The sequence below is a fragment of the Lissotriton vulgaris genome, chromosome 4_1 (genome assembly GCF_964263255.1).
Source record: "Lissotriton vulgaris chromosome 4_1, aLisVul1.2, whole genome shotgun sequence".
Taxonomy (NCBI): Eukaryota; Metazoa; Chordata; class Amphibia; order Caudata; family Salamandridae; genus Lissotriton; species Lissotriton vulgaris.
In genome coordinates, this window is record NC_141691.1 from 1,848,475,366 (window position 1) to 1,848,498,808 (window position 23,443).

The 23,443-nt window shown below is 46.2% G+C and overlaps 1 protein-coding gene across 1 annotated transcript; it reads left to right on the forward strand.

Moving 5' to 3' along the window:
- Positions 1-4,063: 4,063 nt before the first annotated feature.
- Positions 4,064-22,547, forward strand: CCN3 (cellular communication network factor 3). The gene is made up of 5 exons (XM_086966147.1): positions 4,064-4,187; positions 5,193-5,421; positions 10,918-11,166; positions 14,298-14,512; positions 20,151-22,547. The coding sequence occupies exons 1-5, from the start codon at positions 4,128-4,130 to the stop codon at positions 20,442-20,444; spliced, it is 1,047 nt and encodes a 348-aa protein (XP_086822273.1). The 5' UTR covers positions 4,064-4,127; the 3' UTR covers positions 20,445-22,547.
- The last annotated feature ends 896 nt before the right edge of the window (positions 22,548-23,443 follow it).

A 23,443-nucleotide genomic window follows, 5' to 3' on the forward strand; every position in this document is an offset into this window, starting at 1 on the left:
ACACTGGTCTATACTCAACTCTGGAAACCTCAAATGGGACAAACCCCTTTTTTCATATAGAAAAGGACAGAGCCTCAAAGACAGTCTGGTCAACACCAGGCCCAAGATAACCACTACTAATGCGAACCCCAGCATAACACAAATTTGGGGGCTCCCTCCCGTGACAGGACACTCCAAGTGTGCGACTGCAGCGTATGCCACCTCACTGAAAATACCAAAACCCTCAACCTAGAGTAAGGAAAAACCTGGGAACAGCGATCACACACTAACTGCAACAGTACCAATGTGGTGTAAATGATCAAGTGCATCTGTGGCAAACCTTATATAGGTGTGACAACGCGCAAAGTAAAGCAACGTATCAGCGAACATAGGAGCACAATACGCTGCAAGAAAAACATCACAAAACTTACAGATCACTTCTTGGCGGCTCATCACACACCCAATGACATGCAATGGACAGTCATAGAACAGGTACAACCAGGTCCCAATTCACAGAACCGCTTGTTTGAGAAAGAACAACACTGGATCTACAGACTTTCGACACACAAGATAGGCCTGAATGACAATATCCCTTGGGCCACTGTCTTAAAATGATCTTCCCCACCATCTGATCACGATAACCGCACTGCTTCCCATTAGGGATATCCATTGGGCCACTGTCTTAAAAATGAGCGTTCCCCCACCACTTCCCATTAAGGCAGACCCGATTATCTACCGAGTCACCCATGACAAACATTGTGGACACAGTATACGCGCAGACAGTTGCGCGCAGATCGTGTTATCACACGATCGCCAATTATCCCTACACATTGCTGATAAACTACAACACCCTGGTGTTTTCTTAGCTTGATACCAATATGCACTGTAAATATGTCACACAACCACATGCGACCAGACTACCGCTCCTACATCTTGAGCGTCTTTTTCAATAGTCATAAGTTAGGTCCCGGTCTATCAGTCTCTAGCGCGGCACTAGTGGAACAATATTGACACGAGTTGCCCAGACAACAGTCACGTGACTACCATCAATTTGGGCCCAGTGCAGCACCTGTAGTCGACCGCAGACACCAGGTGTCCCGGCAACACCCACGTGACAGTCACGCAACCCCGCCCACCCCGGAAGCCGGATTGCTACATTTACCTACATGAGAAACCCCAACAGTGTAGCGGGGCAGCGGAGGAGCGATGTAGGTAACCGGCCTTATCCACCACGAGATAACTGTAAGTAGAGCAGCCTTGCCTTTCAGGTTTCAATACCCACGCCGACACGGAACACGGAATCTACCGCGATCCACGGCTGATCTCTATCGTTAACACTCCTGGTAATAGTTGACTCCATATATTTACAGAATATGTTTCGGATGTAGTGATACCACTCCCTGCCCTCCGATGCAAAAGACTCTAGAATAGGAGTAAGCCTTCTATCTCCAACTACTATCTGGTTTTGTGTGTTTTATACGTTATGTGTTAGTAAGTCCTTTTATGTCCATTGTTTTTTACTGGTAAACTATGCACATCAAAAAAACCCTCGCGACCACAATAGTAGATATGCGAGAGTATGATATCACGCCACGATAAAGTTACTATGAATGCGTGAGATTGAATAAATGTAGCGAATGCCACTGAGCATGCTGCCACTAAGCAAGCACCTTTTGATAAGTATGCGTGATTTGGCTAAATAGCATGCCCCTATTGGGCCTTATAACAACATAAATAGATCACTATGATACCAACACTATTTTCCTAATGGGAGTGGCATGAAGCATGAAGACATAGAGACACGGCACTGCACTACGTAATAGGCATGTAACATTGTTCACGTCTGATTGATGTCTGTTTTTCTTCTTCCTTCCAACAGGTCTTTTTGACTTTTACTTTCAATACTCACCCACCGAGGTTAGAGTTTTTTCACCATTAGCGAATTTTGCTAACTGGGTCACAAGGAATTAGGTCTGGGTGTGCCTTTTAGGGGGCACATACCGTCCAGTTCCCTGTTCTTTACGGTCCTGATGAAAACCTGGTATTTTCCAACTTTGGTTGAAACATGTAGACCAGCACACATATAGAGATACTTTTGGCCTTAATTACCCTCACAGTATCTCGCCTCACCTTTTTAATATTGTCCAGTTGCTTGTAAATAAAATGTATCTTCCCACTAAGTTAAACCAGGACAATTTTTAACACACCTTTTTTTGCACCTACACTCACAACCTGCTTCACTGTATTTCAGGTGTTGTAGCAGACCCTGGTGATGCTAGGCCGCCAGGGTGGACCCCAATGATGAAGCATGTCAACACTAGGCTGGTGAGTGAGGGGTTTTTAACAAAAGGATGAATTCTTTCCTTTTGTCAGCCAACCACCCCATTAGGAACTCTCTTGATCCTCTAATGGTGGTACTCCTCTCTTTGTTTATTTAGTCCTTCCACAGGGGACCAGGAGTACTCTCCGAACACGATCCCTTGCTCTCCCTTTTGTTAGCCTATAAACCATGGTTTCTGCCTAGTGTGGACATCACACCATCGCAAGAATCGTTTCCTGGTTCAAGAAAGTGAGTATCGATCCAAGGGGAGAGAACGGGAGTGACAACGGTGGCGAAGTAGAAGGAGAAGAAATAATTTCACCACCCAACACCTCAGGGGGAAATGGGGATTGCTCGCAAAGAGGTCGAGAGGAGAGCATACCAGCAGCTGGAGAGCAGCCAATGATCAGCGTGGGCCCCTTGTTGTCCGCAGAAGATACGGCTGGGACAGGGACTACCAACAACTCCCGGAGCAATAGGTATGGTCCCGGCCGAACCCTACCCCCAGTCAGAAACTCCGTGACTTTGTATGTTGTATGCCCGAAGAAGGGTGTGCGAACATTTGGCAGCATTGCATCTGAAGGAAAGGAGGGATGTAGTGACGGAGTCAACCGCCCGCACTATACTTTATTGCAGTTTGCATGCACCCGGAGGGTGGGTGTGCCCGAAGGTATGAATAAAAGGGCGCATGACCGCTCGGGGTCTTGGCTCACACTATATTACTGTGTGTGTGTGTAGCATTATTTGTGTTCCCAATCCACTATGCCTACCTTGCTTAATGTGCCGTTGCCCCAAGACATTCTAGACCAATGCACCGACGACATACACTGTTAGCCCGACTAGAGGCCCATGGAGCCAACTATACACACCAAGATCCACCCACCCCCAGCTACGCCCCTGCACATGCTCTTCGCACATAAACGCTAAGTTGAGAGAAAATGATTGAATCGTATTAAAAAATGACATTGAGGATTTGTAGTCGAAGTGTATATTGGTGTAAGGGTATACTTTGTACTGGGCATATTATGGTTTATACTCTCGGCTTCTCCACTCTACCATAGTGAGTGATCCTGAGCATATCAATTTAGCTCTTTCTCGGTGCACTCGTTTTACTGAGTGGACGCTCTTCAAAACTGGCAAAACAACGGTATACAGAGCTAGAGAAACCACTGGATTTTGATTTAAAGATACGGTCTATTTATTCGCTGGTGTGAGAAGCGCGCGGCCGGAGTCCAGTCCACCTTACTTTTTGCTATGATTTAATAGACATCCTGGTTAACAGCGAATGCGTGGGTGCGTGCTGTCCAGTGCACCGCCTTCCCTCGGCAAATGCAAGCGGCTCTAGAGTCTTCGGGCTAATGGGAGCAGGCATTAAAGAACCTGAAATGGGAAACCGTGAACAATGCTGGCGCGGGAAGTTTTCCGTCTTTGAGCAGCTCAACTTTCGACAAAAACAAAATACTTTCCCATGTTGCAGACTGGTCTCGTTGAAAGAGTCTGGCCTTGTTCGGTGCCCCTTCCGCGCGCGCATTCCTGGCGGGTTCCTGTCAGCAGAGACTGGCCCTGGGCCTGGGGACCACACCGGTCTGGCATGCAGGTATGACGCTGGCCGAGGCCCAAGACACGCGAGTGGGGGAGTGGGAGGGTTGAAGCCCAACCCCCGCCTGGCCCATCCCCCGTCTCCTTCGAGCAGCCAGTTGGGAGGGAGCCGGGGGTGTTGTGGTCCTGAGGATGCCCCATATAATGGCCCGAGAGGCGAGGGGGAGACATCTTACAGGAGTGAGGAAGAGCTGCAGCCAGTCCCGTCTCCGCCGGAAGAAGACACGACATGCAGTGCGTGACGATGAAGCAGTGCCTGGCCCTGGTCCTTCTCTTCCTGCTCAGAGAGGCAAGTGTGCCACCCGCGGCTGGTCCCATCCTCAGTAGGAGAAGCGTGTGTCCGTACGTGTGTGTGACTTGCATTAAGCTGCTCTCTATGTGAGTACCTGCTTCTCCTCAGAAGCCCCGATACTCTCCCTCTACAGGCATTAGAGCAGTGCTGAGAAGGGCAGGTACTCGGCACCGGACAGCACCTGTCCATTTAAAGCATTGCGTCTGGCCCGAAAGAGGATGGGCAACGAATGTCCAGCACTTAATGTGTTAGCGTGATTGCAGGTGGTGGTGAGCAACAGCAGTAGTTTTGGGAATCCTGGACTTATTTTTCATTAGAGTTTGACCGGGTCGAAAGAGAGCAAGGCGGAGAAAGGAGAAGGAATAGAAAGAAAGCTAGTAAAACAGTACCAAGGGATCAAAAATAGAGATGGAAGTGAGATAAAAAGACAGGAAGTGTATGATGGTGGGAGAAAGAGGTATGAGGTGGAATAAAGATAAGATACGTTTGTATATGGCAATCCCGGGATTCGGAAGCATCCTTTGATGCCCCTCCGCATAAGTTTTTTACTCAGTGAGTGTCCTTGCGCGCGCTCGTGCGTGTATGTCTGTGTGCAAAAGTGGTGATTTTACATTGCAAAGAAGTGCTGTCCCGAGGGCGCCCTTCAAGGCGAAAAACTAGGAATTGTGTTCCTCAGATCCCAGTAGCTTCTGCCCTCTGTCCCGGAAAAGGGGGTTGGTTGGGTGATATTTCAGAGATCTGCGTTAGTTTATCCTGCCGGATCCAGCTGTTCTAGTCCCTGGCATCACAAGACAGGATGTCCGGTGTGTGTGGCGGGTACGAGGGTGGAGGGGCATTGCAGACTCCTATGGGTTCAGCCCTTTGTCCCGGGAAAACCCCTCTCTCTGCTTCCTCGGTTCTCTGTCACCAGAATGAATGAATGGATGGATGGATGATGCATATCGCAGCGCTCTGTGAGGGAAGCTCATTGGCTCATCATGTCCCTATCGTCCCTCCCTGCAGGCGGAGGGGGAGCGCTGCCCCGCAGAGTGCGGGCCCTGCCCCGCCGAGGACGAGGAGAGCCTGGGCTGCGCCCCCGGGGTGCCCGTGGTGCTGGACGGATGCGCCTGCTGCCCGGTGTGCGCCCGCCAGGCCGGGGAGAGCTGCTCCGAGGTGCACCCGTGCCACGAGGAGAGCGGGCTCTACTGCGACCACAGCGCCTCGCCCGCCGCGGGACAGGGCACCTGCATGGGTAAGAGAGCGCCTTGTGAGCGCCACTTATGCAGGGGGCACTCCTCATTCATGCATTCATTCAGAGCATCTCCACAACAGCCAGACATTCACTCATCCACGAGACAGGCGCAACAGTCGCTCCACCTCATTCACGAGATGTGCACACCCGGCTCTCTCAGTTCACTCAGGCACCCTCCCAGGAAATCTGCAGAAGGGCCACTCTCATCATTCCATAGGAGACACTGCTGTGCTGAGTGTTCATTCAGCCGTTCATTCATCAGATATGCACACATAACACTACTCATTTCATTCAGAAACTCTCCCAGGAAATCTACAGACCAGCCACACCTCATTCACTCACTCCTTCAGAGGGTCTGCACACCCATTTCTTACTGCTCATTCACACAATCTGTCAGAAGATTCCAGCTTCAGTCAATCCCGTGCAGGAGTGTATTGTCATCGTGTTTATTAATCTGCCATCCCGATCTTTTGTCACTTTCAATGAACTGTTGTGGCTGCTATGTGCAAACGGTGCTCGTTTCAGTGAGCGTGACGTGTCTTACTGGAGTTCGGTACGGCGCACGCGCACACAGCATATTGGATGCAAATGAGCTGAGCATGGGTTCTGCCATGAGGTGTGTATTCACAGTATTCACCTGGCACTCTGCATTGCCTGTCACAGGAGCATTGGAATCCCTTATGGAACGCCCAATACACTTGGCTAATTTGTGACTTTTGTGATTTTACTGGGTTTACTCAATATCATTTTGACATTAACGACTTGAATTTTCAATCTGAGTGTTCCACTTTCTAAAATGTTTTATGTTGACGAGTACTCTGTATTAATCGGTGCTCCTTTTAATTGCACATTATCTGTGAGTACTGCACTTTCCAATGATTTTATTGTCTGTGCTCAAAAAACATTGCTAGATATTCATTCAGTAATCCAGAAGATCTGCTCACCTGCCATGCCTCAGTCTGACACACAGCCAGGAGAGATGCACACGAAGCATCTCTTATTCAAATATGTATCCAGGAGATCTGCACATAATCCACACCATTAACTCCTCATTCAGACATTCATCCACTAGTTCTGCACAGCAGCCACACCTCACAACCAGGCATTCACCCAGGAGAGCTAGAAACCAACCACTCCTCATTCAGGTATTACTTCAGAGACCCGCACATGGAGCATCCTCATTCACCCACTCATCCAGGAGACCTGGACACAAATCACTCCTCTTTCAGGCATTACTGTAGGAGATCCTCAGATGGTGCATCCTCATTCATCCACTCATCCAGGAGACCCGGACACAAATCACTCCTCTTTCAGGCATTACTGTAGGAGATCCTCACATGGTGCATCCTCATTCATCCACTCATCCAGTAGACCGTACACAAATCACTCCTCTTTCAGGCATTACTGTGGGAGATCCTCATATGGTGCATCCTCATTCACCCACTCATCCAGGAGAGCTGGACACCAACCACTGCTCATTCAGGCATTGCTGTAGGAAATCCTCACATGGTGCACTCTCATTCACCCACTCATTCAGGAGACCCGGACACAAATCACTCCTCTTTCAGGCATTACTGTAGGAGATCCCTACATGGTGCATCCTCATTCACCCACTCATCCAGGAGACCTGGACACCAACCACTCCTCATTCAGGCATTACTGTAGGAGATCCTCATATGGTGCATCCTCATTCATCCACTCATCCAGTAGACCGTACAGAAATCACTCCTCTTTCAGGCATTACTGTGGGAGATCCCTACATGGTGAATCCTCATTCACCCACTCATCCAGGAGACCTGGACACCAACCACTACTCATTCAGGCATTGCTGTAGGAGCACTCCTCGTTCAGGCATTGCTGTAGGAGCACTCCTCGTTCAGGCATTGCTGTGGGAGGACTCATCGTTCAGGCATCGCTGTGGGAGGACTCCTTGTTCAGGCATCGCTGTGGGAGCACTCCTCGTTCAGGCATCGCTGTGGGAGCATTCCTCATTCAGCATTGCTGTAGGAGCACTCCTCGTTCAGGCATTGCTGTAGGAGCACTCCTCGTTCAGGCATTGCTGTGGGAGGACTCCTCGTTCAGGCATCGCTGTGCGAGCACTCCTCGTTCAGGCATTGCTGTGGGAACACTTCTCGTTCAGGCATTGCTGTGGGAGGACTCTTCGTTCAGGCATTGCTGTGGGAGGACTCCTCGTTCAGGCATCGCTGTGGGAGCACTCCTCGTTCAGGCATCGCTGTGGGAGCATTCCTCGTTCAGCATTGCTGTAGGAGCACTCCTCGTTCAGGCATTGCTGTAGGAGCACTCCTCGTTCAGGCATTGCTGTAGGAGCACTCCTCATTCAGGCATTGCTGTAGGAGCACTCCTCGTTCAGGCATTGCTGTGGGAGGACTCCTCGTTCAGGCATCGTTGTGCGAGCACTCCTCGTTCAGGCATTGCTGTGGGAACACTTCTCGTTCAGGCATTGCTGTGGGAGGACTCTTCGTTCAGGTATTGCTGTGGGAGGACTCCTCGTTCAGGCATCGCTGTGGGAGCATTCCTCGTTCAGCATTGCTGTAGGAGCACTCCTCGTTCCGGTATTATTCCAAGAGGCATACATGCAGTAGTCATGAACCCTCTTTCACTTAATTTTCCAGAAGATATGAGCGCCAGTCACTCCTCATTTACTCATGTGCCCAGAAGACCTGAGCTCCAATCGCTCATCATAAAGGCACTCTTCCAGGAGATCTGCACACTGCCCTATTCTCAGTCACACACTCTGTGACTCCTCATTTGGAAACTTCTGCACTCGCTCAACAATGCTCAGATACCCACCAATCAGGCACAGGGACATTTCAAGGATTTCACGGGCCTTTGGCCAAACACATTTTGGGGCCTGTGTTTGGAACAGCTTTGAATTTATGATCCAATGTCAGCTCTTGCGTGCCCTCTTTGACTAGGTCTCTGACAGCGCACTGACACACTTGTCCAAGTTCTTAATGTGTTAACATCTAATATTCAGGGATAGTGACGTGTGTAACACAGCAGCAGGTCACTAACATTACTGTGAATAGTCTCTGTGACACCCTCCCATTTCTTACATGCGAGGTCCTGTTTTGATCTATGGATGTTGCATGAAACATAAACACATTCTTTTGCAAATTGTAATATATTCTCACACATCACCTATATTAACAATTAATTAAAGGAAAACGATATCTGGAACAATCTGTTTGAGTTAAGGTCACCAGGACAAGACTCTGCAGAACAGAGCTGGCTCTATCGGGGGCCCCCTGAAAGGCTGGGACCCTGGGCCAGAGCCCACTTTGCCCATGCCTTAAAACGGCTCTGATCAGGCAACCAGGAAAGCTTGTCTGTGAGATCTGTGGATAGTACCACCATGCATTACACATTTTGCCCTTGTAATCTGCACAGCACTCATACATTCACCCTTGAGGCCGGTTTACAAACCTCCCACTGTACCCGCGAGTGATAGCCATTCCTTCTCAATCCAAATAACTGACTAACATATCCACCATTGAAATTACTTCATATTTCACCATATTAATTCACCAATAATCCTTTATGGGCTTATTGAATAGCGTGCGTCAACACCCCATCAGGGGTAACAAGCGCTATATAAATACAAACCTTTTTCCTACTCTATCCTTCTGCTATAATTCCAAATCCAAATAACTGACTAACCTATCCACCACTTGAAATGTACTTGCATGTTTCACTATACTAATTCAACACTAATCCTCTATGGGTCCCGGAGTAGCGTGCTACTCATTGAAAAAGCGCTTCAATGCCTCGTCAGGGATAGTACGCGCTATATAAATGCAATAACAATACAATATTCACATTCACCAGAGGTTATTGTGTTGAGAATATCAGTTAATGGCCATAGTCAACACAGCATTGTCATTGGTCAGCTTGGGTGAATGTAACGATTGGGCCCAGTTTTAAAAAGCACTGGCAAAGCTAATAGATTTGACTTATATTTTCAAGTCATAAGTCAGGCCTATTAGCTTTGCCAAAGACAGTGGGTGTGCGGAATTTGCATTTCAGCAGCAACCCGGCTGCAGGACCTGGGGAGCTGCTAGACGTGCTCAATCCTTTCAGTGGCTTTGATGAGCATGGTTGCTAGAGATGTGAAGTCATTCTCCTATTATGGAGACTATAAGAGGAATGGCCATTTGAATCCCTACCACATTTTCTTGGCATAACATGAACCAATATGTCTTGCAGTGAAAACAATAACAAAAAAGGACACCTTTTGGATTTTAACATACGCATGAGGCAAATAATTAAATGTGCCAAAAAGTGTCATGATTGAGTGTACTTTTCAGATGAAAAATAGTTCCTCACACATTGCAATAGAAGCACTTCCTTGGGGCAGAAGGATAACGCCAAATGACCAATAGCATAAGTGTGAGAATAAAAAACTTCTGTGGTGTGATTCGAACCGTGATTGTCAATGTCTCAAGTCGATGGCCGAAGGGGGCTCAGCCATTAGTTTGAAGGGGCCGACCCAACGCAAACTCCCTGTGTATAAAACAGAAGAGTTTGGCTTCCTCCGACGTAAAAATGAGCCAGAGCCTCTGATGTGCTGTTTTGTGCAAGATAGTGAGACATTGTTAATATTTAAGGTGTGAAGACTCAATGAATGATCACCACATGCCAAGACTACTAATGAAACCAATATTTTCGGATAAGGACACCTCACCCACGTTTTGTGGCATGCTTCATCATCAAAAACCTTGCCCCATCCTGGTAAGATGATACCAACAGGGCAGACTTAACCTCTTCCTGCGGGAATTCTTTGTAAGATCTTACTGGACACAAACAGGGATATAGATTTCATTATAATTACCTCAAGGTAAACCCAATAGTGTTTCTACTTATTGAGGGTACCAAGGGTAAGATTAAAATAAGCAACCAGGGATGCATTATGAAACTATGCATCAAAACATCTTTCTGAGAGTCAGCATGTTTCAGTCTGAACAAATAGCAAAGGGGGTCAAAGGTTTTCACAAGGCTGTAAAGGATTCCTATCTCAATATTACGCATACACATTTATACACAAGGCAACTGAGGAAAGAGAGAGAGTTCCTACCTATTTCATAAAATAGGGATTGACAGACCCTAACTAGTGAAATGCAAATCCACACGGTCATGGTAGTAGGGGATAGTTTCTGTAGTCATACATTCGTCAAGAGGAAGTATGCATCTTTTCCTACCTTCTCAGTTCCCACCTGCCACAGTGCAGAGGACTGGACCCAAGTGGGTATGAACGAAGGAAAATATAATTGTCTGCAGGATGAATTGGACATATTGATTAGATGGTTTTTACTATCTTTGGCGATTGCTCAAATCCAATTCTTAGGTTTAACCAAGTATGATTGTGAACCATATTTGTGCATCATCTTAAAGTCTATTCATACCATAACAGCAGCCTAGATTTTCCTAATAATTAAATAAGAGTTAATATATAATCTACCCCTTTTTATTCCTTAGTGCTCGATGGAGACAACTGTGTGTTTGATGGTGTGATTTACCAAAGTGGCGAAACTTTCCAGCCCAGCTGCAAATACCAGTGCACATGCCAGGATGGGCAGATCGGGTGTGTACCCCGCTGCAACCAGGACCTGTTGCTTCCGGGCCCGGACTGTCCCTTCCCCAGAAAGGTGCAGGTGCCTGGAGAATGTTGTGACAAATGGGTGTGTGACAAGACAGGAGTGGATCTGGGAGGCTTTGCAATGGCAGGTAAGACAACACATTTCTTTAGGATCCTCATGTGGTGTATGTACTTGTCTCATATTTTATGAGCATGTTTTGCATGATACTTATAAAATGGCTGACTCTGGAAATTGAACATTATCTGAAAGCACCAATCAAAGTAGCAGTAATTAGATTTTATATATGAAGTACTGCAAAATGTTTGTTTCTTCTCAAAGGTGGATATTAGGTGCCAACATCGATTCTTAGACACAGTCCCTTACTGTTTACTTTCTAACAAGATGGTGATTTGGGTATCAGGTTAAGATGGACACTAAGGTTCTCTCCCTGGCTTTGCCACTTAACCAAAACATGGTGATATCTTGGGTAAATTCCATTTTCTCCCTTTATCCCCCTGCCCCACATTGCCCCATATATTGTAAACAAGCGCAGTATAGACATGGAAATGTTAAGTGTGATTACTGGTACTGTCCCAATTACAAGTTTCCATCTCAATTCTCCATAATATCCTGGTTTCTACTATACAATCCTGGCTTAACTCCCATGCCCAATACAGATGTATATAGAGCACCTCCGGTTGAAGATGTTCTATGCTGTTCTCTGCGGCTCCGATACCATTCAAATAAAAAAGCGGAGCATGTTAACTGATATGCTGAAGCAAATAATGTGCATTGATTTAAGAGAATGAACTAAGAGCAGACACTCTTCCACCTATATGTTTCTACTCCAATCTCTTGAATATAATTTGCTACTACTTTGGCAAAACTGTTAACGATGTATGAACTGTACTTTTAAGTGAAAGAAAGTGCTATGCATCAAATATATTAAATACACAAATCCCAAAGGGCATCTAAAGTAAAGAATGGAAGACAGTTTGTGCATTTCACAGAATATTATCCAGATCAATGGGGATATGAGGAGCCCATCCCTCAAGTCAAAGTTTGTTGGACTGTTAATACTTCAACATCATGATCCTGATCTTGGTAGTTTGCAAAGCAATCAGAAAGAAAGTGAAATCCGCGAGAAAGAATGGAGACTGGCGAATAATAGGGATAGACTGGCACTGGCTTAACAGAACTTTGACTATGTTTATGTTATTTGTTTAGATTAAAAGTCACCAAAAAAGGTTTCTTGTCATTACTGTTAAGGTTGAATGAAAGGCTGTGAAGTCAATGTTATTCAAAGAGGTGTGTCTCCAAAGATTTCTTAAAAAGTAAGAGAGGGTTGTTTCCGTAGCTGAACCAGCAAGGTAATTCACAATGTAGCAGCAGCCAGTGCGAACGCTTGAGTAGAAGTCCAACCTTGAGGTATTTGCAGTTTAGATCGCAGATATCTGCTGGAACAACGTCAGGCGCAATTTCTGTGCCGCAGAGTGTTGGCATAAACAACCTTGTGTACGCTCATTAAAACTTTAAAAAGTTTTCTGTTCTGCGCTGGTAGCCAGTGTCGTTTCTTTCTGACAAGTAACTGAGTCAACTCAGATCACAGAATAGTCAAATTACTTCCTTCTGGATCAGCTGTACACACCTAATACATTTTTCAGTGCAGTCAATAAGACACATTAGCGTATTCAATTGTTGACTGCTTTTAAAGTTTTTAATACTGGTGTTTTTAATTAGTAAATAGTAAGACTAAGACTGGAATCAAAGTAGAAAGTGCTGGAGGTTGGCCCATTATAGTTGCCCATTTCAAATCTGTGATGTGAAAGTATTTCAGTTTTGCTAGGGTTTAGTTTTAACTCCTTCGGTGCTCAATGCGAGCCCAGCTCGTCATGAGTCACAGTGGAGCTGTGCTCATGACGAGCTAGGCTCGTCATAACGGCTGCACACCATCCACGTGCAATTGATTCCCCGCCTGTACGGGCGAATTAATCAGTGGGCGGGGTTGTGACGAGCCCAGCTCATCAGGAGCACAGCTCCACTGTGACTCATGACAAGCTGGGCTGTCATGAGCGCCGCTGCGCCACGCTCACCCCCCACCCCCCTGCACCGTGGGGGAATTACCCCTGCAGCGAAGGGGTTAAATAATTCATAGACATCCACAATCTGGTTGTCTCAAGCCTCATAGTTAGATGGTTACATTGGTTTATGTCTGGGGAAAGTCCAAAAATCAACTGCATAACATCTGCATATAAAAAATTATTCAGACCCAGATGGTGCAGTAAAGAGGCCAGAGTTCCCATCTAAACGTTAAAAAGCAACAGAAATACAATTGATCCTTGAGGGACCCCATAAAATACGTTATTTTTATCAGAAAGGAAAAATGTATTTGTGCTCTAGTATATAAAATGTATTTATACCAGATCAAAACCATTTCTCTGAGCCCTATGTTGTGCAGTCCTTCAAATACGATTGTGTGGTCCATCGTATCAAATGCAGCTAAGTGGTCCTTCACCTCTGGCATCCATCATCCTCTGTAAGTCATCAAGAATTGACACTTATCTGCTGATAATTTTGATGCTCTATTTGCTGTAGTATTTTTTTTTGTTTCAAACATTTAATTATTCAACAATCGCATAGTGAAACACAAATCACCAAACAGTATTACCTCAACATAATTTCTTTCAGGCCCTTCCTCATTGAATTTCAATTAACTGACACTCACTTTATTATACAGTAGTTTTATTTATAACAACATTTTTCAGTATCTCGCCATTTCCTTCTGTTTTACACTTTGACAGGCAGGAGAAGGAAGAAGGAAGCATTCATTTCATCATCAGATAATTACACTTCTTAACACTTCTTTAACTGACAATAGATTAATAGATCTCATAGATCTCATAGATTTCACTGCACCACTACTACGCCCACCCTGCATACATTATACCTGACGTGGGTATAATGTAGCATAGGGATTTGCAAAGTGACTCATCTGCCTAGATGCGTCACTTTGTAAATATGGTGCAGTGTCGCACATATTTTACACCGCTGCAGCGTCGCAAAAAGTGACACAACGGAGGCGTAAAGGGCTCTGAAATAAAGCCCTTGGTTTTCTGGATAATAGTATGTTATTTTTCCAATGCTGAACCATTATTGCTAATGACTGATTTGAGTATAACAGCTTGTGTGCAAACATGCATCCTGGTAGACTTACATGTCCAATCAGTTTGTGTGTTTCACCCTTTGTTGCTGTATCTACTTAATGTTGTAATCTTGCAGCCTACAGGCAGGAGGCCACGCTGGGGATTGATGCCTCAGATGCAGGCTTGAACTGCATCGAACAGACAACAGAGTGGAGTGCTTGCTCCAAGAGCTGCGGAATGGGGATGTCCAGCAGGGTGACGAACAGGAACCCTAGGTGCGACATGGTCAAGCAGCATCGCCTCTGCATCGTGCGACCCTGCCAGAAAGAGAATCAAAAGCAGACTGCTAAGGTAGGTGGCAAAGTCACATGGAAGGGACTGGGGATCCAGGAAGTCTGCACAGCCCACTGCCTGCTGATCAATACTCTCATAGCACTTCTCATTGAACCTGATTCAGAAAGGATATCTTGTCGCTTACTCCTGGAGTACTGGTGGCTTCTTCCTAACATTCATTAGTAGCTAGAAGCAAGTTCTACAAGAGCACGTCATACCTACTCACAGCAAAATCTTTGTGAATTGGGCTGAAGGTGCTGTCACTATATGATGATGCCTTGGGATGCAGACAGTGGTCACTGCAGACAAATTCAAAGCCCCAAACAAAGAATTATTGTTTGTATGCCAGGTGATCATGTATTTTATTTAAAGATATATCTACCGTTCGTTCGTTAATTCATTCATCATTCATTCATTCATTCATTTAGTCATTCATTCAGTACTATCCCTCAAGCGAAGGTAGGCAAGGAGCCCACTAGTGTGCCACTAAGAAAGGAAAACTAGATTGCTCCAATGAGTAGAAAGTGTCCCATTGTCAGAGTGGCAGGTGTAGGAGCAAAAGGGGTGATATATTAAGTGTCAACATGCCACTTTACCTTAAGTACCAGAGCATTTTCACTGGTTACACCCCTATCAGCTGCATCTTTGATTTTTATTTTTCTGTTATTACTCACAGGATACATAGATGCTCGATATCGTTAATAAACAATAAGGCACCCAGGTGCGTTTAAATAGTTCGGGTCTCTTTTGTACTTCGGGCACAGGAGCATTGTCATAAAGTGGTGGTGTTCTCACCTCACCAAACTCGCTTTGCACCCACCATTAAGAGTTGGGGGAACTTCAGGGTTTCTAACAGCAGAACCCCAGCCATTAACAACAGGATGGATGAGTCACAGTGATGGCCACACTGCCCTATTTAGGGTGGGGGCGACCATCACTGATTTTCTATCCAAGGACCACCGTGGCAGGCATGCCAGTCCCAGGAACGGAAATGTGCAAATGTCCCTAAGAGAAAACCGCGTGCACATCAGTGACATTTGTCAATTGGTTCTCTTCTGATTTGGGGATATGTTGATGAAAACCAAAATAAAATGCCAAACGGGCACAAAAATATGGTAGACCACTTGGCATTCAAGTGTGATGAAACCTTGGGCCTAAAATTGTGCAGCGCCATGCCGTAAGCAGTTTTGCAGTGCTGCATAGTGTCATTCTAAAAGTCAGGAATGCACTGTATTCACAAGAATACTGTGCATTCCTAAACTGACCGCTGTGCTAAAAAAATTATTTATTTATTTAGCGATTTGTAAAGCGCCTGTTGACCCGAGGGCATCCCCGCGCTATGAGAGATTTGAATCCAGCTGAGAGGGAGAAGTGCAGAGGGTTTATTTGGGAAATAGAAGGGTTTTAAGCTTTTTTCTGAAACTCAGATAGCTGGGTTCCAGTCTGAGGGAACGAGGGAGGGAGTTCCATCCAGTGGACGCCTTTACTGAAAAGCGTCGGCCTCCGGTACGTGCCCTCTTGAATTTGGGGATGTTGGCTAAGTGTTCGTTCTCAGACCGTAGAGCTCTGGGAGCTTTGTATGGAGTAACCAGGCCGCTGAGAATCGTAGGTCCCGACCCGTTGATCAGTTTATATGCCGTGCACATGGTTTTAAATTCCACCCTTTGGCGAACTGGGAGCCAGTGCAGTGCCTTGATAGCAGGCTTGGCGGACACTCTAGAGGGAACGTTCATAAGTAGACGGGCTGCTGCATTCTGGGTTCGTTGCAGTCTCGCTAGTGTAGTCTCCGGTGCTCCCAGATAGACCATATTACTGTAGTCCAGCCGTGACAGTATGAGCCCTTGGACTAGTAATTTCCTGGACGCGGGTGGAAGTAAGGGGAGGATTTTGTGGGTAGTCCGCATAAGCCCAAAACAGGTGCCTGCAGTTTTGGCCGCTTGTGTCTTCATTGAGAGGTCGGGTTCTAGCCAGACTCCGAGGGTCTTGATTTCGTGTTTCGGGGTGGGGATTTCCCCGAACACATCCGGCCAGACCGCTGGGGGGATGGTCACCCATTGTTTACCCATGAGCATCACTTCGGTTTTTGATCCATTTAGTTTTAACGATGATTCACACATCCAACCGTGAATTTCGGTGAGACAGTTTGTCAGATTGTCTGGGTGGTCGTCTAGTTGGGAGAGGGAGACGACCAGTTGTGTGTCATCGGCGTAGCTCACTATTTTTATACCAAAAGGTGTCACTACGTCTTCAAGGGGGGCCATATATGCGTTAAAAAGCGTGGGGCTCAGGGAGGAGCCCTTAGGGACCCCGCTCGTAAGGGGGAGGGTGGATGAATGGTAGGCTCCGTCCCATACCTGGAACGTGCGTCCGGTAAGGAAAGACTCTATCCAGCTGAGTGCCGTCCCGGTGAGCCCTGCTGTCGCCAGTCGATGGAGTAGGACACGGTGATTGACTGTGTCGAAGGCGGCGCTGAGATCCAGGAGGATCACTGCCACTGACCCTCCTGAATCAAGGATGCGCCTTGCCTCCTCGATGACGGCAAGAAGGGCGGTATCTGTGCCGTGCCCTGGACGGAACCCGGTTTGCGATTGCCGTAGGATGTTGTTAGTTTCGAGGAATTGGGATAGTTGACTGTTGACCAATTTCTCGGTAACCTTGCTAATTCCCGGGAGGAGGGATATTGGCCGGTAGTTTGCCATGTCTGTTGGATCGAGCTAGGGTTTTTTAAGGAGTGCTTTCACCACCGTGCTTTTCCAGCTGTCGGGGACCGATCCCTGTGCGAGTGAGCTATTAATAAGTTCCGTGAGCGTAGGGGTGATGACGGGAGCAACGTTTTTGAGGAATCTCATGGGTGCAGGGTCCAGAGGAGACCCGCTTTTCAATTTATTCAAGGTTACTTCTACCTCGTTCTGCGTGACTGGCCTAAATGTCGCAAGTTGGGGGCGTTTTCTAGTCTGACAGGGGGGTGAATTGTTGTTCCTATGGTTGGAGGGACATGGGGGGGGGAGGGATGTAAGGATACGGGTTATTTTATCATTAAAATATGTGGCTAAATCATTGCTTCTGTCTACCTGGGGGGTGGTGGAGGAGGAGGAAATGGGCACTTTCAAAAGCTCCTTTACGATGAGGAAGGATTCCCTGGAGGAATTAGATGCTTCCTTTATGCGAGTATCGTAGTGGGAGGCTTTGGAGCGCTTGATAGCAGTTTTATAGAGCTTAACTGAGGTGTGATAGGCCTCTTTGCTAGTTTTTTGCCAGTCTTTTCTCCATAGCCGTTCGGCTCTCTTACAGTTTTTACGGAGCTGTCGAAGTTCCGGGGTATACCACGGTGCGGATCCCGTTTTGCTGGTTTTGTCTTCCCGCGTTCTGAGTGGGAGTATGGAGTCAAGGGAGGTCGTGATCCACTTTCTGAAATTGCTATCGGCGATGGCCGGGTTTTTTTCGTGGGCCGGGGCGGTAGATTTGAGGGTCTCGGCCCATTCTTCGGTAGGGAGTCTGGACCAGGTCCTATCTCTGGTGTAGGTAGGCAGTTTTTGAGGTTTCCTAAGAGTTCCTGGGAATTGAAAGGGGACTAAGAAGTGGTCCGTCCAAGGTAAGGGGATGGAATCTCTCCCTTGCATCGTGAGGGTGCTAGTGAACACAGGGTCCAGTAGGTGGCCTTTAATGTGAGTGGCACCTGAGTTGAGGAGACGGATGTCCAGGGCCGCCAGCTCAGTGATTAGGTCGGCTGCTCCAGAGTCTGAAGGGTCGTTGAAATGAATATTCAAGTCTCCCAGTAACATGAAATTCGTGATTGAGTGAGCCTGTGTAGCCACTGTATCCAAGAGGGCGCTGGTGAAAGAACCAGAATGCCCGGGGGGGCGGTATACTAGGATCCCTGACAGTGAACTAGTAGGATCCAGTTTGATTGTAAAATGTAGGCTTTCGGAGTCGGGAATCTGAGCATCGCTAGCTTTGCAAGTGAAATAGTCCCGGTAAATGATGGCGACACCACCACCTCTGCCCAATGGGCGAGGGAGCGATTGGATGAGGAAACCCGGAGGGGTGGCTAGTACCATGTCTGAGTCAGAGTGTGGGGTGAGCCACGTTTCCGTCAGGAAGAGGATGTCAATCTCATGCTCTTCTATGAGGTGGTTAATCAGTGTCGCGTGTTTGGGGAGAGAGCGGCAATTCAGCGAAGCGAGTTTGAGGACTACAGGCTTAGTCGCTCGCGTCGGGAGTTTAAGCTGGGCTGGCTGGCAGTGACTACAGCTGGTGAATAGACCCTTCATGTCGTTGACATATTCACATGAGGCAGCGATGGGAGGTCTGAGGCTTAGGAGGTCTCGACGGGAGTAAGTTACCTTAGTGTCAGCTTTATCTACCAGGGGGTCTGGCCCTAGGCCTGGTCGTGCGCGGACGGGCGCAGACGGGCTTGCCTTAGGCGCGCCTTCGGCGCGCAAACGGCGCTCCCGCTGCGCTCGTCCGCTGCGCTGGAATGGCCGGCACATTTGTAGTGAGTATTATGGGCGTGGCCTCGCAGTGGGCGTGGCTTCGCCTTTGACCGCGCTGGCGGTGTGGGCGTTTTCCCCCTCTAACAGCTGAGACTCGCTGTATCTGGAGGGTCTGGGAGGGCAGGCTTAGCGCGTGATAGCGGCGCTTTTACTCAGGTGAGCTTCGTTGGTTTTTCTAGTTAAAACAACAACAAGTGACAACAAGTGACAGGTTTTAAAAGCAAAATACAGCGTGCAATACCTCCGGCTTTCCGCCTCAGAGGGAGTTTAAATCAAAGTGAATCGTTGCGCTTTTCAAAGCGTTTATTTAGTCTGTCTGGTGGGCGTGGCCTCGCAGTGGGCGTGGCTTCGCCTTTGACCGCGCTGGCGGTGTGGGCGTTTTCCCCCTCTAACAGCTGAGACTCGCTGTATCTGGAGGGTCTGGGAGGGCAGGCTTAGCGCGTGATAGCGGCGCTTTTACTCAGGTGAGCTTCGTTGGTTTTTCTAGTTAAAACAACAAGTGACAACAAGTGACAGGTTTTAAAAGCAGCCTAGCAACACACAGGCACCCTTGCACCATGCTGCGTTGCGGGGACAATCGATTTTGTGCAGTAAGGGACACCTTTCTGCACAAAATCAATTATTGGAGGCACTTTCCTCCTTCTATTTGTGTTGCAGAATACTGCATACATAGAAAGCGGAAAGAACAAGGAGAAATAAGGATATTTCTCCTCTTTGCGTCTTCCTAACACCACCGCTGGCGTGGCGTTAGAATCTGACTCATTCACAGGTATATGATTCCTCGTAAATCTGGGAACGCTTCAGATTTCATGAGAGTTGTGTGGGAACGCTCAGAGCAACACTCATGGAAAGCCTATTTCACGCAGTGTTCTGCGTGAAAGAGACACTATTTACAAGGGCATAAAAAGCCACGTAATTCGCTTTGCAAGTATGCTGTGGCACATTTCGCCACCAGAGCATCAAAAAAAGCACGCTCAGGCGGGGCAGAAGTGCCGCTAGGGCCTTGTAAATGAAGCCCTTAGTTTGGTCCCAACAGTGACTCTATTTTCCTTTCATCTTTTTTATGAAAGTTATTATTGTGGGAACATATGGTACTAATGTGTCAACAGCGTAGAGTATAAAGTAATAATCTTTGCCAATGCTTCTCTGTATTCTTCTTTTAGAAAGGAAAGAAATGCCAGCGAACCAAGAAGTCTCTGAATCCCATCCACTTTGAGTACAAGAACTGCACCAGCATCTATGCGTACAAGCCCAAGTTCTGTGGGGTCTGTAGCGATGGGCGCTGCTGCACACCCCACACCACGAAGACAGCGCAGATTGAGTTCCAGTGCCAACGCGGCAAGGTCATCAAACGTCCCATGATGATGATCACCACCTGTGCCTGCCACAATAACTGCCCTCAGGAAAATGCCTTCTCGTACAGACCCCAGCCAATGTTCAGTGGTCTGCAGAAATGAATGTGCAGGAACTGGTACAACTGCAGATCCAATGATGTATGATGCGCTTAGGCCTGACTGTCATCTCAGATGATGGGACTGCCCACCACGGATGGTGATTTGAATGTAAAACAACACTAAAGACAGCTTTACCCAGAACCTGCTTTCAGTTTTCTGTGGTCAGAAAATGACTTTGCCATGAATGAAGTAGTTGCTTACACAGTTGTTTGAACAGAGGCGCTTATTCAATTCTTTAACAAACAGAGAAAAGACTGCAACAGCTTGGGATTTATCAATCATTTGTTCCCCCTTTTCTAAACTATTATAAAAAATTTAGTCTTTATATTTTTGTACAATGCAAATATTTTTTTTACATAGGGCTGAGGTATTATCTCTGTATGACAAACTTTCATTCACTTTGGTGGAAATTCCAGTTGCCCAGATCCCAACAGTGATAACTGGGTACATTTGTGGGGTTTTAACACCTTACTGCACATTTCCCGCAAAAAAACAAGAGATGTTCTACTATGTTTAAAAGGGCACCAACTAAATCCAATATACACCCGTCCACATCAAAACTCAGTTGTAAGACTACTTAGACTCAAATGAAATACAAGTGATCAAATTGAACCTCCACTTAGGCAATATGAATGTCTCTTAATAGCTACTTGACAAGACCTTTGTTATGCCCTGCAAGCTATGACCTTGTTTTACCTACTGGGCAATAATCAGTTTCTCCAGAGTGAGTTGCTCTGACTAAATCATAAGTTAGTTTTCACAGGGGAATAGGTCGTGTTTTAGGCAGATCTTCATTCCAGCAACAGCCACCACCCAACCCCCGTGATCTCCTATTTCAAGAACGTTTTCGAAGGAAAGCAAGACTTGCTTGCCTCAAGCTAAGGAATGCACTTAGTTTGTCCTTCTCACTGATTAAAACGAAGGAAAGGTCATCAAAATGAATACTTTTGAGATATATTACCAGCGTTTCTAAAAGTTTGTGTCATGTTTCATAATATGATGTTTGCTACTGTTTTGTTTTGTAATCTTTCCGTATGTAAGCTGCAGGGTTTACTAAATGCAAAACGCAAGCATTCCGTTTTTGAATCAATAAGAAACTGTAGTGCTGGCGTCAAAATATAATTCTTAGATGTGGTGGTACACTTTCTGCACAGAGTTCCGAGCAGCAATGTTTTTGAAGCACTGAAGCACTGTAAATATTGGTTTTATTTTTTATATGTTCCGTACAGAAGCGGCTCTGGTGAAATATAAGATTCAGGACGACAACGCACCGATTATACACAGTGTCCTATACTTCAGGGTTCAGTCACAAATGAGGGAGCACCAGAGTATTCCTCGTTCTAGTCATAGACAAAGATAGTTTCACGTGAAATGGTGTTGCTCATGAGTTCTACACTCCACTGGTGATGCCTGATCCCGCTGTGTCACTGCAGCTTCCATTATAAAAGTAACCAAAGGGCAATTCCGAGTAATTAGATGATCCAAGCAGTGGCGTAGCAAGGTCAGGTGGTACCCGGTGCGGCAAATTTCTTGTCACCCCCGGCTTGACAAAATATGTTTAAAACACATATTTTTGCCATTTTGTCCCCCCCCCCCCCTCAGTGATGACACCTGGGACTCTCGCACCCCCATTCCTCGCCACTGGATCCAAGTCTCTTTTGTGTTTTAGGGACCATGCAATTTGTGAAGAAGAGCAGCACCTAGAAATTGGAATAGGGACCTCACACAGGTCGCAACTGATGGTGTATGTGTTTTTTTCTTACATAAAACAATATATTTTTATTGATGTATCATCATGCAGAAATATTACAACTGAAAACATGAGTCTGTGTTTATCCTTAAATGTCACATTTTACCTGATCTATGGATCACGTGCAAAGCAAAATAAGCAAATTCACCATCTGTACAGCAGCTAACCTAGTGATCCCGGTGGGTGTACATTTATTTGTAAATGTATCAAATTATATATATATATCTAATAGAGCAGAATAGACTGTGTAAATTAAAAAATGTACATATTGTAAAATACTTTTCTTTCTTCATCTCATTCTCTGAAGTAATACAGTAAGTGTCTGATGTAAAAAAATAAATACTTTTGTAAAGTTACTTGAGTGCAGTGTTTTCTATGCTTTGTCCATCAAACTTTTATTTTGCTATCCCCAAATTGTTGAATCTGTTTTGCTTAGAAAAATTCTTCAAGGTCAAAAAGTAACTATTCTGTGCAGAGCTTTTTTTCTGTTATTTGATTTAGGGCAGACAGAACAATAGGGAGTGTTGAGCGATTTGCAAATCAAAGCATGGTGTGATGAGCTCTGGGCAGTGTGTAGTGCCCAGTAGAACCAGAATACACTTTCTATTAAGTTCTCGGAAGTCTCCATCTCCAGGTGCCCTCAAAGTGAATAATCTGCCTTGTGAAGGGCAAGCAAAGGAGCGCTGTCCGTGAGAATCATTGTGTGATCTTCTTACTTGGTTGCAATCTACACATTTAGGTGGCCATGTTAAACTGGACAACGATGATCCAGAGGATGTTGTTGATGTAAAAGTCAAAAGAAACTAGTGGGAGATTAACGCCTTCAGTACATGTGTTACCACATTTTAAGGCGCAACCCTAAAGGAATAGTGTGCAATAGCGAGAAATTATCTGCTGACCATTGCTCTAAACATGGACTCAACTTTGGGATCTCTGTCATGACCCTAACAAGAGCAAAATAAGATTGTTTGAACAAAACAACATTTAGATCCTTCCTGAACTAGACATGGTTCTGGTGGAGCCTCGGGGGCCGGCACCAGCTGTTCCACAGAATGCCTGACATCAGAGTAAAGGTCCTTCTCCTACGCTTCTTTCTATTTAAACTCTTTGAGCAGATCAGGAACGATTGGCTGAGAAAAAAGATTATGGAGTGAGCACAGTAAGGTACAAATACACATGTTATGTTATGTTATTGTTGGCATTTTCCATTACAATCACATCCATCTTAGCCTTACCCAAAAGCTTGTAAAAA

Excerpts from the sequence above, each read along its gene's own strand:
- CCN3 (XM_086966147.1), top strand. The coding sequence starts at position 4,128 with ATGCAGTGCGTGACGATGAAGCAGTGCCTGGCCCTGGTCCTTCTCTTC. Across the intron at positions 4,188-5,192 it reads TTCTCTTCCTGCTCAGAGAG|GCGGAGGGGGAGCGCTGCCC; the intron begins GCAAGTGTGCCA and ends CCCTCCCTGCAG. Across the intron at positions 14,513-20,150 it reads ATCAAAAGCAGACTGCTAAG|AAAGGAAAGAAATGCCAGCG; the intron begins GTAGGTGGCAAA and ends TTCTTCTTTTAG.